Below are 13,725 nucleotides of genomic sequence, written 5' to 3' on the forward strand. Positions count from 1 at the left end.
GGTGGCGCAGTGGTTGAGAATCTGCCTGCCAATGCAGGGGACACGGGTTCGAGCCCTGGTCTGGGAAGATCCCACATGCCACGGAGCAACTGGGCCCGTGAGCCACAACTACTGAGCCTGCGCGTCTGGAGCCTGTGCTCCGCAACAAGAGAGGCCGCGATAGTGAGAGGCCCGCGCACCGCGATGAAGAGTGGCCCCCGCTCGCCGCAACTAGAAAAGGCTCATGCACAGAAACGAAGACCCAACAGAGCCAAAAAATAAATAAATAAATAAATAAAGTAGCTATAACAAAATAAAAAAAAAACTCATTTTTTATAATCATCAAACTTGCTCAACAAAAGACTAGAACTTAATTATTCCAGCCACTTTTTAAAAAATTATGTAATATGATAGAGGTACTAATTAACACTACAAAGGCAATGATAATATTATAATATATAAATGTATCAAATTAACATATACCTTAAATTTACACAATGTTATATGTCAAATGTATTTCAATTTTTAAAAAGATATCATATATTTATTTTTTTAAAAGGTTTTTATTTTTTAAGTCTTTATTGAATTTGTTGTGATGGCTTCTGTTTTTTAAATTTTGGTTTTTTGGCTGTGACGCAGGTGGGATCTTAGCTCCCTGACCAGGGATCGAACCCGCACCCCCTGCATTGGAAGGCAAAGTCTTAACCATGGGCTGCCAGGGAAGTCCAAGATGTGATGTATTTAAAACAGAAAGAAATAGTCTTTGTTTCCTCTGTCCGTGATGTGTCTCTTAGTAGGTGGTTTTACATGCCCTTCATTAGACGTTAATTTCATTTGGAAGATGATTTCCTATTTCTTTGAAATGTCCCTTCCAATTGAATTTTGTAGGTACCAGTAGTCTGCATTTTAAGTAAGACTTACTCAGATATATAGTTTACCCTTGAACAGTGTGGGGCTAGGAGCGTCAAACCTCCTCCGCACAGTCAAAAATCTGCGTATAATTTTACAGTTGGATGACTCTTCATATCCACAGTTTCGGATTGTGTAGTCCCATAGTACATATTTATTGAAAAAAATCCACGTATAAGTGGACCCATGCAGTTCAAACCCATGTTGTTCAAGGGTCAACTGTATTTCCTAATTACAGTGGACGTTCTATCTAGCTATTTTTATACAGTGTGATAAGACATACTAATATTAAACTTTTGTAAGTTTATACAGGAGATTTGAAGAATAATTTTTTTTTAAATTAATTAATTAATTTATTTATTTTTGGCTGTGTTGGGTCTTCATTTCTGTGCGCAGGCTTTCTCTAGTTGCGGCGAGTGGGGGCTACTCTTCATCGCGGTGCGCGGGCTTCTCATTGTCGTGGCTTCTCATTGTCGTGGCTTCTCTTGTTGTGGAGCACAGGCTCTACACGCACAGGCTCAGTAGTTGTGGCTCACGGGCCCAGTTGCTCCGCGGCATGTGGGATCTTCCCAGACCAGGGCTCGAACCCGTGCCCTCTGCATTGGCAGGCAGATTCTTAACCACTGCGCCACCAGGGAAGCCCAAGAATAATTTTTTTAAAAAAAATATTTATTTATTTGGCTGTGCTGGGTCTTAGTTGCGGCACATGGGATCTTCGCTGCGGCATGTGGGATCTAGTTCCCCAACACGGGATCGAACCCGGGCCCCCTGCATTGGGAGCTCGGAGTCTTAACCACTGGACCACCAGGGAAGTCCCTGAAGAATAATTCTTTAAGAAACAATTCTTGATTTTTCTTTTACCTACATTTACTCGCATTGAGCTGATCACAGTACTTTTTAGATATTGTATAGAAATTGGCTTTATAGTGTTGCAAGTATAAAGAAAGGGCTCTGAAATATTAGGTAACGGGGTTACAGAATTGGATTACTGTGTGAGCACAAAGACGTATGTACTTCATTCAGTTTTTAATTTTTTTTAAAACACATACTTCTTAAGCACACAAAATAAATTGAAACAATGCTGAATTATCTCTTTTTTAAAAAAATTTTATTTTTGGCTGCGTCGGGTCTTCATTGCTGCACGCGGGCTTTCTCTAATTGCAGCGAGCGGGGGCTACTCTTTGTTGCAGTGCGCAGGCTTCTCATTGCAGTGGCTTCTCGTTGCGGAGCATGGGCTCTGGGCACGCGGGCTCAGTAGTTGTGGCTCCCAGGCTCTAGAGCGCAGGCTCAGTAGTTGTGGCGCACGGGCTTAGTTGCTCTGCGGCATGTGGGATCTTCCCGGACCAGGTCTCGAACCCATGTCCCCTGCATTGGCAGGCGGATTCTTAACCACTGTGCCGCTAGGGAAGTCCCTAAATTATTTCTTGATTAAATGCATTGGTTAAGAGGGCATGAGATTGCTAAACGGCTTGTTTACATTATAAGTAATATCAGCTATTCTAAGATCACTAGTAACTAATATTCAATCTTGAAGGTTACTTCAGTTATGGTTGGAACCTTTGGCTTGTGGACAGTTTCTGAAGTACTTATCTTTGTTACTTTTTTCAGGTAATGCTGCTTTTTGTAAATTAGAAAATTTGTTTTTTTATCATTAAGGGAAAATTATTGTCTTCTCTAGAAGTTGTATGTTAATATTCAAAATTTAATAAAATTGATATCAATATATCTAGCAGGTGACATGGTTGTGATTGGGTAAATTTTAAAATAGTGTTCTTTTGGCTCAGTAATCTATTAAAGATAATTTAAAATATGTAAAATGACTATTTTAGCATTGATTTTCACAGTAGGTTACAAAACATCATCTGATATTCATATTACCATCGTAGTAAACCTCACCTTTGAAAGTGTATACTGCAAATAATAATTTAGAAATAATTTAAATTCTAAGTGAAAGAAATAATCTTTCTCTTTTTCTTCTTAGGTGGAATGAACCTTACTTGTTGAATATCTCCTGGTTACTCGTTGGATTCACTTGTGGAAGAATCATTTTCCCCTGCGTGGAAGCCACTTAGTGGCATATTTAATTATAAATCCAGGGATTGCAAAGTTTTTTGATTTCCCAAAGGAGGGACATACCACTATATCAAATAAGCTTGACATTACAGCCAAAATGGTGCTGTCCCAGAGACAACGAGATGAACTGTAAGTTTTTCTGTTTTGTGATTTTTTAAAAATCCTCTCATAAAGGACAAAGTAGTAAATTAAAATACAGCTTTGGGAGACATATTCTAAATTAAAACTATTGTTATGAGAGTTCAAATATTGGTTTGGGCTCTTGGGTCTGATTTTAAAACTGGATCTTATTTTGACATAGTATTATTTACCCGTTTGACATAAACGTGTGTATGTTTAAAGCAGAGCAAACAAGTAAGTTAGTTGGGATAAGTTCTATCCTAAGCTTGTCTTAACTCTTATGTTCAATAGGAAGGTAGGTGCTTCAAAGCTCTTCAAAATTTTTTTGTCTGGAATCCATGTATTAGAAAAGTGAAAGCTTTTTTGTTGTTTTTACTGCTAATGCCTTTCCTTTTTGTCTTACTGTGTGTTTTTTTTTTTTAATATAAATTTATTTATTTATTTTTAGCTGTGTTGGGTCTTCGTTTCTGTGCGAGGGCTTTCTCTAGTTGCGGCGAGCGGGGGCCACTCTTCATTGTGGTGCGCGGGCCTCTCACTGTCGTGGCCTCTCTTGTTGCGGAGCACAGGCTCCAGACGCGCAGGCTCAGTAGTTGTGGCTCACGGGCCCAGTTGCTCCGCGGCATGTGGGATCTTCCCAGACCAGGGCTCGAACCCGTGTCCCTGCATTGGCAGGCAGATTCTCAACCATTGCGCCACCAGGGAAGCCCTGTCTTACTGTGTTTTTTATCTTTTATCATCCAATGGCTATTGTATTTGAACTTTATGAGGTGGCTAGTATAGTTAATGCAAGTGCATTAATGAAAGAAGCATGAAATGATTTGACTACTGCTATTTTATAGTATCTTATAGCATCCCATATTTTATAGCATTCTATTTTTGTAGGTGAGGAATATAGGGGGAACATTTAACTTCATGTTCTAGGTATTTAAAAGATTTTTCTGTGGGTTTTAAAAAACTTCATTTGGAAATAATTTCAAATTTATAGAGAAGTTGTAAGATTAGTACCAAAGAATACTCATACATTTTATACAAATTCACCTATTGTTGTTTTTTACCATTTGCTCTATCATTTGCAGTCTAGCTGTGTGTGTACAGTATTTTTTTTTTAATTGGAGTATAATTGCTTTAAAATGTTGTGTTAGTTTCTGCTGTACAATGAAGTGAATAAGCTATATGTATACCTATATCCCCTCCCTCTTGGACCTCCCTCCCACCCCCTGCCCATTCCACCCATCTAGGTCATCACAGAGCACCGAGCTGAGCTCCCTGTCCTATATACAGCAGGTTCCCGCTAGCTATCTATTTTATACATGGTAGTGTATATATGTCAATCCTAATCTCCCAGTTCGTCCCACCCTCCCCTTCCCCTCACCCGTGTCCACATGTCCGTTCTCTACATCTGCGTCTCTATTCCTTCCCTGGATATAGGTTCATCTGTACCATTTTTCTAGCTTCCACATATATGAGTTAATATACGATATTTGTTTTTCTCTTTCTGACTTACTTCACAGTATTTTTTTAAAACCATTTGAGAGTAAGTTGCATGCATGAACGACCTTTCCCCCAGGTACTTCATTGTGCGGTTCCTAAGAATAACTATATTCTTTTATAAAACCACAGTACAGTTAGCAATTTCAGTAAAATTTTACATTGTCACAATACTTTTTATTTAATCTACATCAGTTTTGTTAATTGGGCCAATAATGTCCTTTATAGCATTTTTTTCCCCTCTCTGGTACACCATCCAGTCTAGGTTTAGGTATATTTAGTTGTCATGTCACTTTAGTCTCATTTAACCTGGAACATTTCCTCAACATTTCTTTGTCTTTTATGACATTAATTTTTTTTTTTTTTTTTTTTTTTTAATATTTTGCTACAGCATCACAGAGGTCACTAACGTCCCAACTAACGATCTCTATTTCGTGACTGTTCAAATCCTGGCTTTCTCCACTAAGCCAGTGCCACTCTTGGATTTTAACTAATTAATTAATTTATTTATTTTTGGCTGTGTTGGGTCTTCGTTTCTGTGTGAGGGCTTTCTCTAGTTGCGGCAAGCGGGGGCCACTCTTCATCGCAGTGCGCGGGCCTCTCACTATCGTGGCCTCTCTTGTTGAGGAGCACAGGCTCCAGATGCGCAGGCTCAGTAGTTGTGGCTCACGGGCCCAGTTGCTCTGCGGCATGTGGGATCTTCCCAGACCAGGGCTCGAACCCGTGTCCCCTGCATTAGCAGGCAGATTCTCAACCACTGCGCCACCAGGGAAGCCCGACATTAATATTTTTGAATCATCTTTAAAAAAATTTTTTTTATTGAATGAAAGATTCTTTAAATTCTGTAGTGCTTTACAATTTTCAGAAGCTTCACACATGATTTCATATAATCCCATAGTAACCCTTTTTTCCTCCCTACCCCTATGTTGCCCCTTCCCCACTTCCGTCACCCCACTGGTAACTAACCACTGGCAACTAACCACTGGCTTGTTCTCTATATCTGTGAGTCTGCTTCTTTTTTGTTTTATCCACTAGTTTGTTGTATTTTTTTTAGATTCCACGTATCAGTGATATCATACAGTATTTGTCTTTCTCTGTCTGACTTAGGTCACTTAGCATAATGTCCTCCAAGCCCATCCATGTTGCTGCAAATGACAAGATTTTCTTTCTTTTTTTTGGCTGAGTAGTATTCCATTGTATGTATGTCACATCTTCTTTACCCATTCATCTGTTGGCGGACACTTAGGTTGCTTCCATACTTTGGCAATTGTAAGTAACGCTGCTATGAACATTGGGGTGCATGTATCTTTTCAAATTAGTGTTTTTGTTTCTTTCGATATGTACACAGGAGTAGAATTGCTGGGTCATAAGGTAGCTCTATTTTTAGTTTTTTGAGAAACCTCCATACCTTTTTCCACAGTGGCTGCACCAATTTACATTCCCACCAACAGTGTATGAGGGTTCCCTTTTCTTGCCAGTATTTGTTATTTGTGAGTCTTTTTTTTTTTTTTTTTAATAGAGTGTTTCTCATTTTATGTTTGTCTGTTTCCACATGACTAGATCCAGTTTATGCATTCTTGGACAGAATACTACATAAATAATTTTGTATTCTTTTCAGGATATCATATCTAGGGACACAATGTCCATTTGTCCCTCAATGATGATGTTAATTTTGATTGTTCAGTCTAAATGTCTGATGTCTCCACTATATAGTTTCTGTTATTTCCTTTTCAGCAGATAAGTGGGGAGATACTTTAAGATCATGCAAGCTTTTTTTTTCCTGTCGATAATTTCTCCCCTAGATTTAACATCCATTGATGATTCTTGCTTGAATGATTCTATACTACAGTGGTGGAAAAATGATGATTTTCTAACCCCACTACTCATTTTGTATTTATTAGCACTCAGCTTTTTACTGTAATCAGTGGACCTCCTTCTCCTTTTTATATACTTGTCTTTTCATTATTGGTATTAACTCATGGGTTCTTATATTTTCGGTTATCATTCATTACTATTGTACTGTTTTGGTGCTTGAATTGTCCCAGATTGTCCCATAGGAGCCTCTTCAGTTGACTCTTATCTATGCCCCTGTCATTTTTTGTGAGCACCTCCTTACTTTCTAGGATAACAGGATATTCCAAGCTTATTGTTTACCTATGTTGCCTTAACCTTAGAATCAGCCGTTGCTCTAGAAAGCCCTGGTTCCTCTTAGTGGGGAATGGTATTTGAGACCAAGATATGGGCACTAAGTGTACTCATTACTACTGGGATGTCTTTGCTTCTGGGCCCTTTAAGTAGACAGAACTAGGACATAAATGTATGTATTAACACATATACAGACCCCCTAGCTCACATGTGTACTAAGGTTTCTCAGTCTTTGCACAGTTGACGTTTTGCGCCGAATAATTCTTTGCTGTGGGGGCTATCCTGTACACTCTTGGTTGTTTAGCAACATCCCTAGCTTCTACCCACTAGGTGCCACAACCAAAAATATCTCCAGATGTTGCCACTGTCCTCTAGGAGGGCTTTCATACTTCCAAAATAGTTTTAGAATTATTACGCTCATACCACTACAAAAAACAAATCTCCTGGAAAGGGTCCAGAGTTTGTATGCAGTTCTACTCCATCCATCCTGCCCAAGACTGAGAGTATATAATCAAATACTGTGTAAGTTACGTGGATTTGTTTTGTTCTGTTTTTTCTCTCACTCTTCATGTACTTATATCATTCATTTGAAATACAGTTGGGTTCATGTGTTCTAGTGTTTCAGTTTCTGTGTTTTGCATCACATCCCCTTCCCATCTTCTCTAGTTGCGGCGAGCCGGGGCTACTCTTCGTTGCGGTACACGGACTTATTGCGATGGCCTCTCTTGTTGCAGAGCACGGGCTCTAGGTGCGCAGGCTTAGTAGTTGTGGCATGCGGGCTTTAGTAGTTGTGGCTCGCGGGCTCTAGAGCACAGGCTCAGTAGTTGTGGCGCACGGGCTTAGTTGCTCCGCGGCACGTGAGATCTTCCTAGACCAGGGCTTGGACCCGTGTCCCCTGCGTTGGCAGGCGGATTCTTAACCACTGCGCCACCAGGGAAGCCTGCAAATGTACTTTTATAAGCCTGCAAATGTACTTTTATATTATTGAAGGCATGTCTGGTTTTTAAATCATTCTTGTTTCTAAGTCACTTCAGATCCTTTTCTTCTAGATACCTTGTGTGAGCTGACTGCAAGTCATGCTTATTACCCTCATAATCAGGATGAATATTTAAACATTATGGCCAAGAATAGAGCTTTTATATATATGTGTGTGTGTGTGTGTATATATATATATATATATAAATTTGTTTATTTTTGGCTGTGTTGGGTCTTCGTTTCTGTACGCGGGCTTTCTCTAGTTGCCATGAGCGGGGGCTACTCTTTGTTGCAGTGCGCGGGCTTCTCATTGTGGTGGCTTCTCTTGTTGTGGTAGGCACGCGGGCTTCAGTAGTTGTGGCTCACAGGCTCTAGAGCGCAGGCTCAGTAGTTGTGGCGCATGGGCTTAGTTGCTCCGCGGCATGTGGGATCTTCCCGGACCAGGGCTCGAACCCATGTCCCCTGCATTGGCAGGTGAATTCTTAACCACTGCGCCACCAGGGAAGGCCCAAGAATAGAGCTTTTAATATGGCTAAAACTCAGTTGAGAAGGGGAGAACCTAATTTCAGGTGGCCAAGTTTTTATAGAATTTGAGATAAGAATTGACTTAAATGTGCTCATCAAGCAAAAAAAAATTGTCTTACAGATCTAAATGTAAATTTGGGAAGTAGATTTAGTGTCCTCCAATTTTTAGTAAGGAGATAAAATGAAGGGATTTGCTTTTTCTCCTGTTTTTGAAAATGATGTGAACATATATTTACTATGATAGCAAGAAACAAATCTTTACGTACCTCTTACAAGTAAGATATTTTTTGGCACCTCTGTTAGCCTTTGTAACATTTTAGCATTTCTGAAGGTTGGATAGCAGTTAGGCTATAAAATTCTTTGAGGTATTTTTGGAAAAGAAATGAAATTAATTTTAACAAACTTGAAACAGGTAATTTGTGATTCAGCTCAGCAAATGTGTATTGCCTGCCTTTCTGTGTTCTTACTACTCTAGGGCATATAAACATGAATAATAACATGAAAACATTTTTGTGGATATGACAAACATCTTTATTTTATAGATAAATCGAGGATGGGAGAAATTAAAATTATCCAATTTTATGACACTAATAGAGGCAGTTTTCTGACTTTAAGTTCACTATTCATTAAACAAAATTCCATTACCAAAATTAATATATGTCAAAAGTAAACATAGCCCCCTAGTTTCTCAGTCCCACTTTCCAGAAGTGACCACCGTCACCTCTGTATATTATAATTTTTTCACATATTTTCATGTTTTTACAAAAATTACATGAACATCTTTTTTTCCTTAAGATTTATAAGATAGAATTATACTTTACAACCTGTTTTTAATATTTTTTGTCACCCTTTCTTTGAGTTTGGAAATGGTACTATCTGTTGTTAGTTCATCTAATAGCTACTTATAGCAAAATAAACTCATATCTCTATTTTTTTTTTAATCAAATTTTACACATTGATTTCCCCCCATGAAAGATGAAGGAAGTCTGTTACTTTTATGTTGTCCTGGTTGATAATATTTGTACTGTTTGATTTGATGTTCACCCTTAGTTCCTTTGTGCCACAACTTTCCCATTCTTGTATTTTTTAACAGCTGTAATGAAGTATAGTTGATATACAAATAACTGTACATATTTAATGTGTACAATTTGATGAGTTTGGACCATTCTTGTATTCTTATTTTTCCCAATCAGAGTTATAAATATTAAGGGAAAAAATGGCCATGCATTAGACTGCAAAGAAAATCTCAAATTCCAAAAAAGCAGAAATCACGTACGCCTCATTTGCTGACCATAATGCAATAAAAATACAAATTAATAGCAAAAGGAGAGAAAAGAGAAATCTATTCATGTGAACATTTAAAAATATACTTCTAAATAACTGTGGAATAAAGAGAGCAAAATAAAACTTAGGAAGTGAAGAAATCAGTAATAGTGAGGGTACTCACCTCTGGGATATAGCCCACATAGCATACAGAAAATTAGATGGTCTTTACTCTTTTAAGAAAAAAAAACAAAGATGAGGAATGAACATTCAATTCAAGAAAAAAGGAAAATAAGCTTGAAGGAATAATAAAAGCAGATATTAATGAAATAGAAAATATAACTTGGTAACTTGATTGGTAAAATTAAAAACTGACTTTAAAAATAGACAAAACTGGGCTTCCCTGGTGGCGCAGTGGTTGAGAGTCTGCCTGCCAATGCAGGGGACACGGGTTCGAGCCCTGGTCTGGGAAGATCCCACATGCCGCGGAGCAACTAAGCCCGTGAGCCACAACTGCTGAGCCTGCGCGTCTGGAGCCTGTGCCCCGCAACAAGTGAGGCCGCGATAGTGAGAGGCCCGCGCACCGCGATGAAGAGTGGCCCCCGCTTGCCGCAACTAGAGAAAGCCCTCGCACAGAAACGAAGACCCAACACAGCCAAAAATAAAAAAAAAAAATAAAAAATAAATAGACAAAACTGGGGCTTCCCTGGTGGCACAGTGGTTAAGAATCCACCTGCCAATGCAGGGGACACGGGTTCGAGCCGTGGTCTGGGAAGATCCCACATGCCGCAGAGCAACTAAGCCCGTGTGCCACAACTACTGAGCCTGCACTCTAGAGCCTGTGAGCCACAACTACTGAAGCCCACATGCCTAGAGCCCGTGCTCCGCAACAAGAGAAGCCACCGCAATGAGAAGCCCGCGCGCTGCAACGAAGAGTAGCCCCCACTCACCACAACTAAAGAATGCCTGTGCGCAGCAACAAAGACCCAACGCAGCCAAAAATTAATTAAATTAATTAATAAAAAAATAGATAGTAGGGGAAATTGCAGTGGGGCTGGGAGAATATGGGAATGCTGCACTACCTACTCAATTTGTTTCTGTAAATCTAAAACTGTTCTAAAAATAAAGTCTAAAAAAAGGATGTTACAGAGTATGTAAATATGAAAAGATTTTTTTTAAAATAGACAAAACTGAAAGAAAAAAGACACAGATGAACAATATAGTAATGAAAAAGGCAGCATAAAATGAACTCAGGTGATTTTCAAAATTATGAGAATGTTCTATCCTATTAGATTTGAAAATCTAAATGACCTGAGTGATTTTCTAGGAAAATATATATGATAAAATCTGTTCAGGAAGAGGTAGAAAACTTGAATAGATAATTGACTGTAGAGGAAATGGTAAAAATAGTTACAGATTTCAAGTCCGGACGATTTTCAAGCCTAGACTTTCTGTCAAGTCTTTAAGGACCAGTAACTTCCCAGATTATGTTGTCTCTTCCAGAACATAGAAAAAGGTGGAAAACTTAGGAGCTCATTTTATAAGGGTAGAATAACCCTGATAGTGACACTAGGCAAAAGGAAAATAACAACAAACATTATACACTAATTTTTTACGTGAACTCAGATATAAAGATACTAAATAATATAACAACTGAATCCAGTAGCATATGAGAAAAGTTAGTCATGGCCAAGTATGATTTATCCCAGGAATGCAAAGGTTTTTCAATATTTAGAAACCTGTTAGTGTAATTACTATATTAATAAATAGGAGAGAAAAACGTGATCAATCCAGGAAATACAGAAATAGTGTTTTTAATACTCAATCCTGATTGTTAGAAGTTCTGAGAAAATAAGGAATAGGATATTTTCTTAACTTGATTAAGGCTCATTGCCAGAAATTTACAGCAAACATTAGAAATATCAAGTGCATTTCCATTAAAGTCTAGAAGAAGTTCAGAATTCCTATGTTCCTGCTACCATTTAAACATATTTGAGATTCTAGCCAATGCAGTGAGGCAACAAAAAGAATTAGATAAAACTGTAGGAAAGGAAGAGACCAAATATATTTGTAGGTGATAGCGTCTACGTAGGAAATCCAACAGAATCAACTATAGAGTGATTGGGTTTAGTATGGTGGCCATAAACAAGATGGCATTCAAAAATAAATTGTTTTTGTTATCAGGTAACATAGTAGAAAAGATTACTTTGCCCTGTTTCTAGTGAAAAATGTGAATAATGGGAAGGTGTCAGAACTTTCATATTATTAATAAAATTAAATAGAATCCCAATCAAAATCCAAACAGAAGTTTTCATGAATTTGACCAGCTTGATTTGAAAAGTCATCTGGAAGAGAAAAATGGTTATGAAAAAATTATAAAGGATTAATGAGAAAGAACTAATTGTACCAGATATCCAAACATTACTACAAAGGTAGTAAGTAAAATATTTTTGGACTAGGCAAATAGGTTAAGGGTACAGATGAAGTTCAGAGACAGGCCCATTTATCCATAGAAATTCAGCGTATGGTAAAAGTGGCTTTTCACATCAATAGAGAAAAGATGTACTGTTCAGCAAATAGTATTAGTACAGCACATTGTTAAGATAAACTTGAGTTCAGATGAAGTAAAAGCCCAAATGTTGTTAAACACATAAAAATTACAGTGTAGAGGACTTGCCTGGTGGCACAGTGGTTGAGAATCCGCCTGCCAATACAGGGGACATGGGTTCAAACCCTGGTCTGGGAAGATCCCACATGCCACGGAGCAACTAAGGCCATGTGCCACAACTACTAAGCCTGCACTCTAGAGCCTGCGAGCCACAACTACTGAGCCTGCATGCCACAACAACTGAAGCCCGCGTGCCTAGAGCCCGTGCTCCACAACAAAAGAAGCCACCGCAATAAGAAGTGCGTGCACCGCAACGAAGAGTAGTCCCAGCCTGCCCCAACTAGAGAAAGTCTGCGCGCAGCAATGAAGACCCAACGCAGCCATAAATAAATAAATAAATTATGGTATAGAAATGGTAGAAGAAAATACAGCCTTTTGGTAGGAAAAGACTTCCTAAAGATACCAAATGTGGAAAACAAAAGAAGTGGTAAATCTGACTATACCGAATTATAAAATTTTTGTAAGAAGAAAGACCTAAAACAAAATTAAAACACAAGCGACCTGCTGTGGAAAATATTTGCAACACATATAACAACAGAATGGCATCTAGAGTATATAAAGAAGTCCTAAAAATTGATAAAAAATTATCACAAACAACCAGTAGAAAAAAGAAAAATTATTACTAAGGCCATTCACAAACAAATTTTAAAATTGGCCAGTAAACATGTGACATAGTATTTAACATCCGTAAACAAAACAAGATACAGTTTGTTCTTTAAACAATTGTCCAAAATGAAAATGATGATAACCTTGGCTAGCAAGGGTGTAGGGAAATGGGTTCTCTCAGGTACCGGATGGATGTATACATTGTTACAATTTCTTTAAAGGTAAGTTTGACAGTATCTTTTAAAATATGTTCTTTGATCTAACAGTTTTCTTTATAAAGAGCTCTTTTTAGCACATATGCAAATATTTCTGTATGGATAGCTATGTAAAATTATGTATCTTTATTGCATTGTTTTCATTGGTATTCAGAAACTGGTAACAACCCAGAACGGTCTATCATTAGGGGTATGTTAAATATGGTACATCCATTCTATGGGATACTGTATATCAGCTTAAAAATGTGGTATATTTATGTGTATCTACACGTAAAGAGGTGTAAAATCTATTGTTCAGTCAAATAATCTGGTTGTTAAATAAGATGGTATGATACGTTTCTGTTAAACACCCACACACACAACTATGCATTTCTTTTGTGCCTATATCTGTGTAGATGCACAGATAAAGGCCTGAAAGGATATACACTAAACTGTTAACAGTGGTTACCTCTGAAGAGAAGAATGAAATTGGATAAAGGTAGAACGAAGATTTCTGATAGTATTGTTTCAGTATTTTAGAAGGCAAATATTTATTTTTTGTGTAAATAAAATAAAAATTTAATGGATTTTCTTTTAAACAAAGAAACTATAGATAATTAATATTCTCTGGCATTATAGGTTGCAGTGGAGAAGCTTTAGGTCAGCCTGTTTCTCCTTGCTTTTCTGCCTAGGTATCCGTAGTATTTGTTTACTTATCTTCATGTTCACCCAAGGTAGGTTTTGGATATTCTTTAAGAACATTTGCTCTTATTATATCAG

At 37.9% G+C, this 13,725-nt stretch overlaps 1 protein-coding gene across 4 annotated transcripts in view; it reads left to right on the plus strand.

Moving 5' to 3' along the window:
• The window catches only part of PAFAH1B1 (platelet activating factor acetylhydrolase 1b regulatory subunit 1), an 81,724-nt gene that overhangs the window by 33,696 nt on the left and 34,303 nt on the right, over positions 1–13,725 (plus strand). For all 4 annotated transcript variants that reach the window (XM_036837856.1, XM_036837859.1, XM_036837857.1 and 1 more), the window contains exon 2: positions 2,870–3,090. In XM_036837856.1, coding sequence (XP_036693751.1) covers positions 3,059–3,090 — 32 coding nt within the window. In that variant the 5' untranslated portion in view covers positions 2,870–3,058. The remainder of the gene's footprint in view (positions 1–2,869; positions 3,091–13,725) is intronic.

Source organism: Balaenoptera musculus, chromosome 20, assembly GCF_009873245.2.
Source record: "Balaenoptera musculus isolate JJ_BM4_2016_0621 chromosome 20, mBalMus1.pri.v3, whole genome shotgun sequence".
Classification (NCBI taxonomy): Eukaryota; Metazoa; Chordata; class Mammalia; order Artiodactyla; family Balaenopteridae; genus Balaenoptera; species Balaenoptera musculus.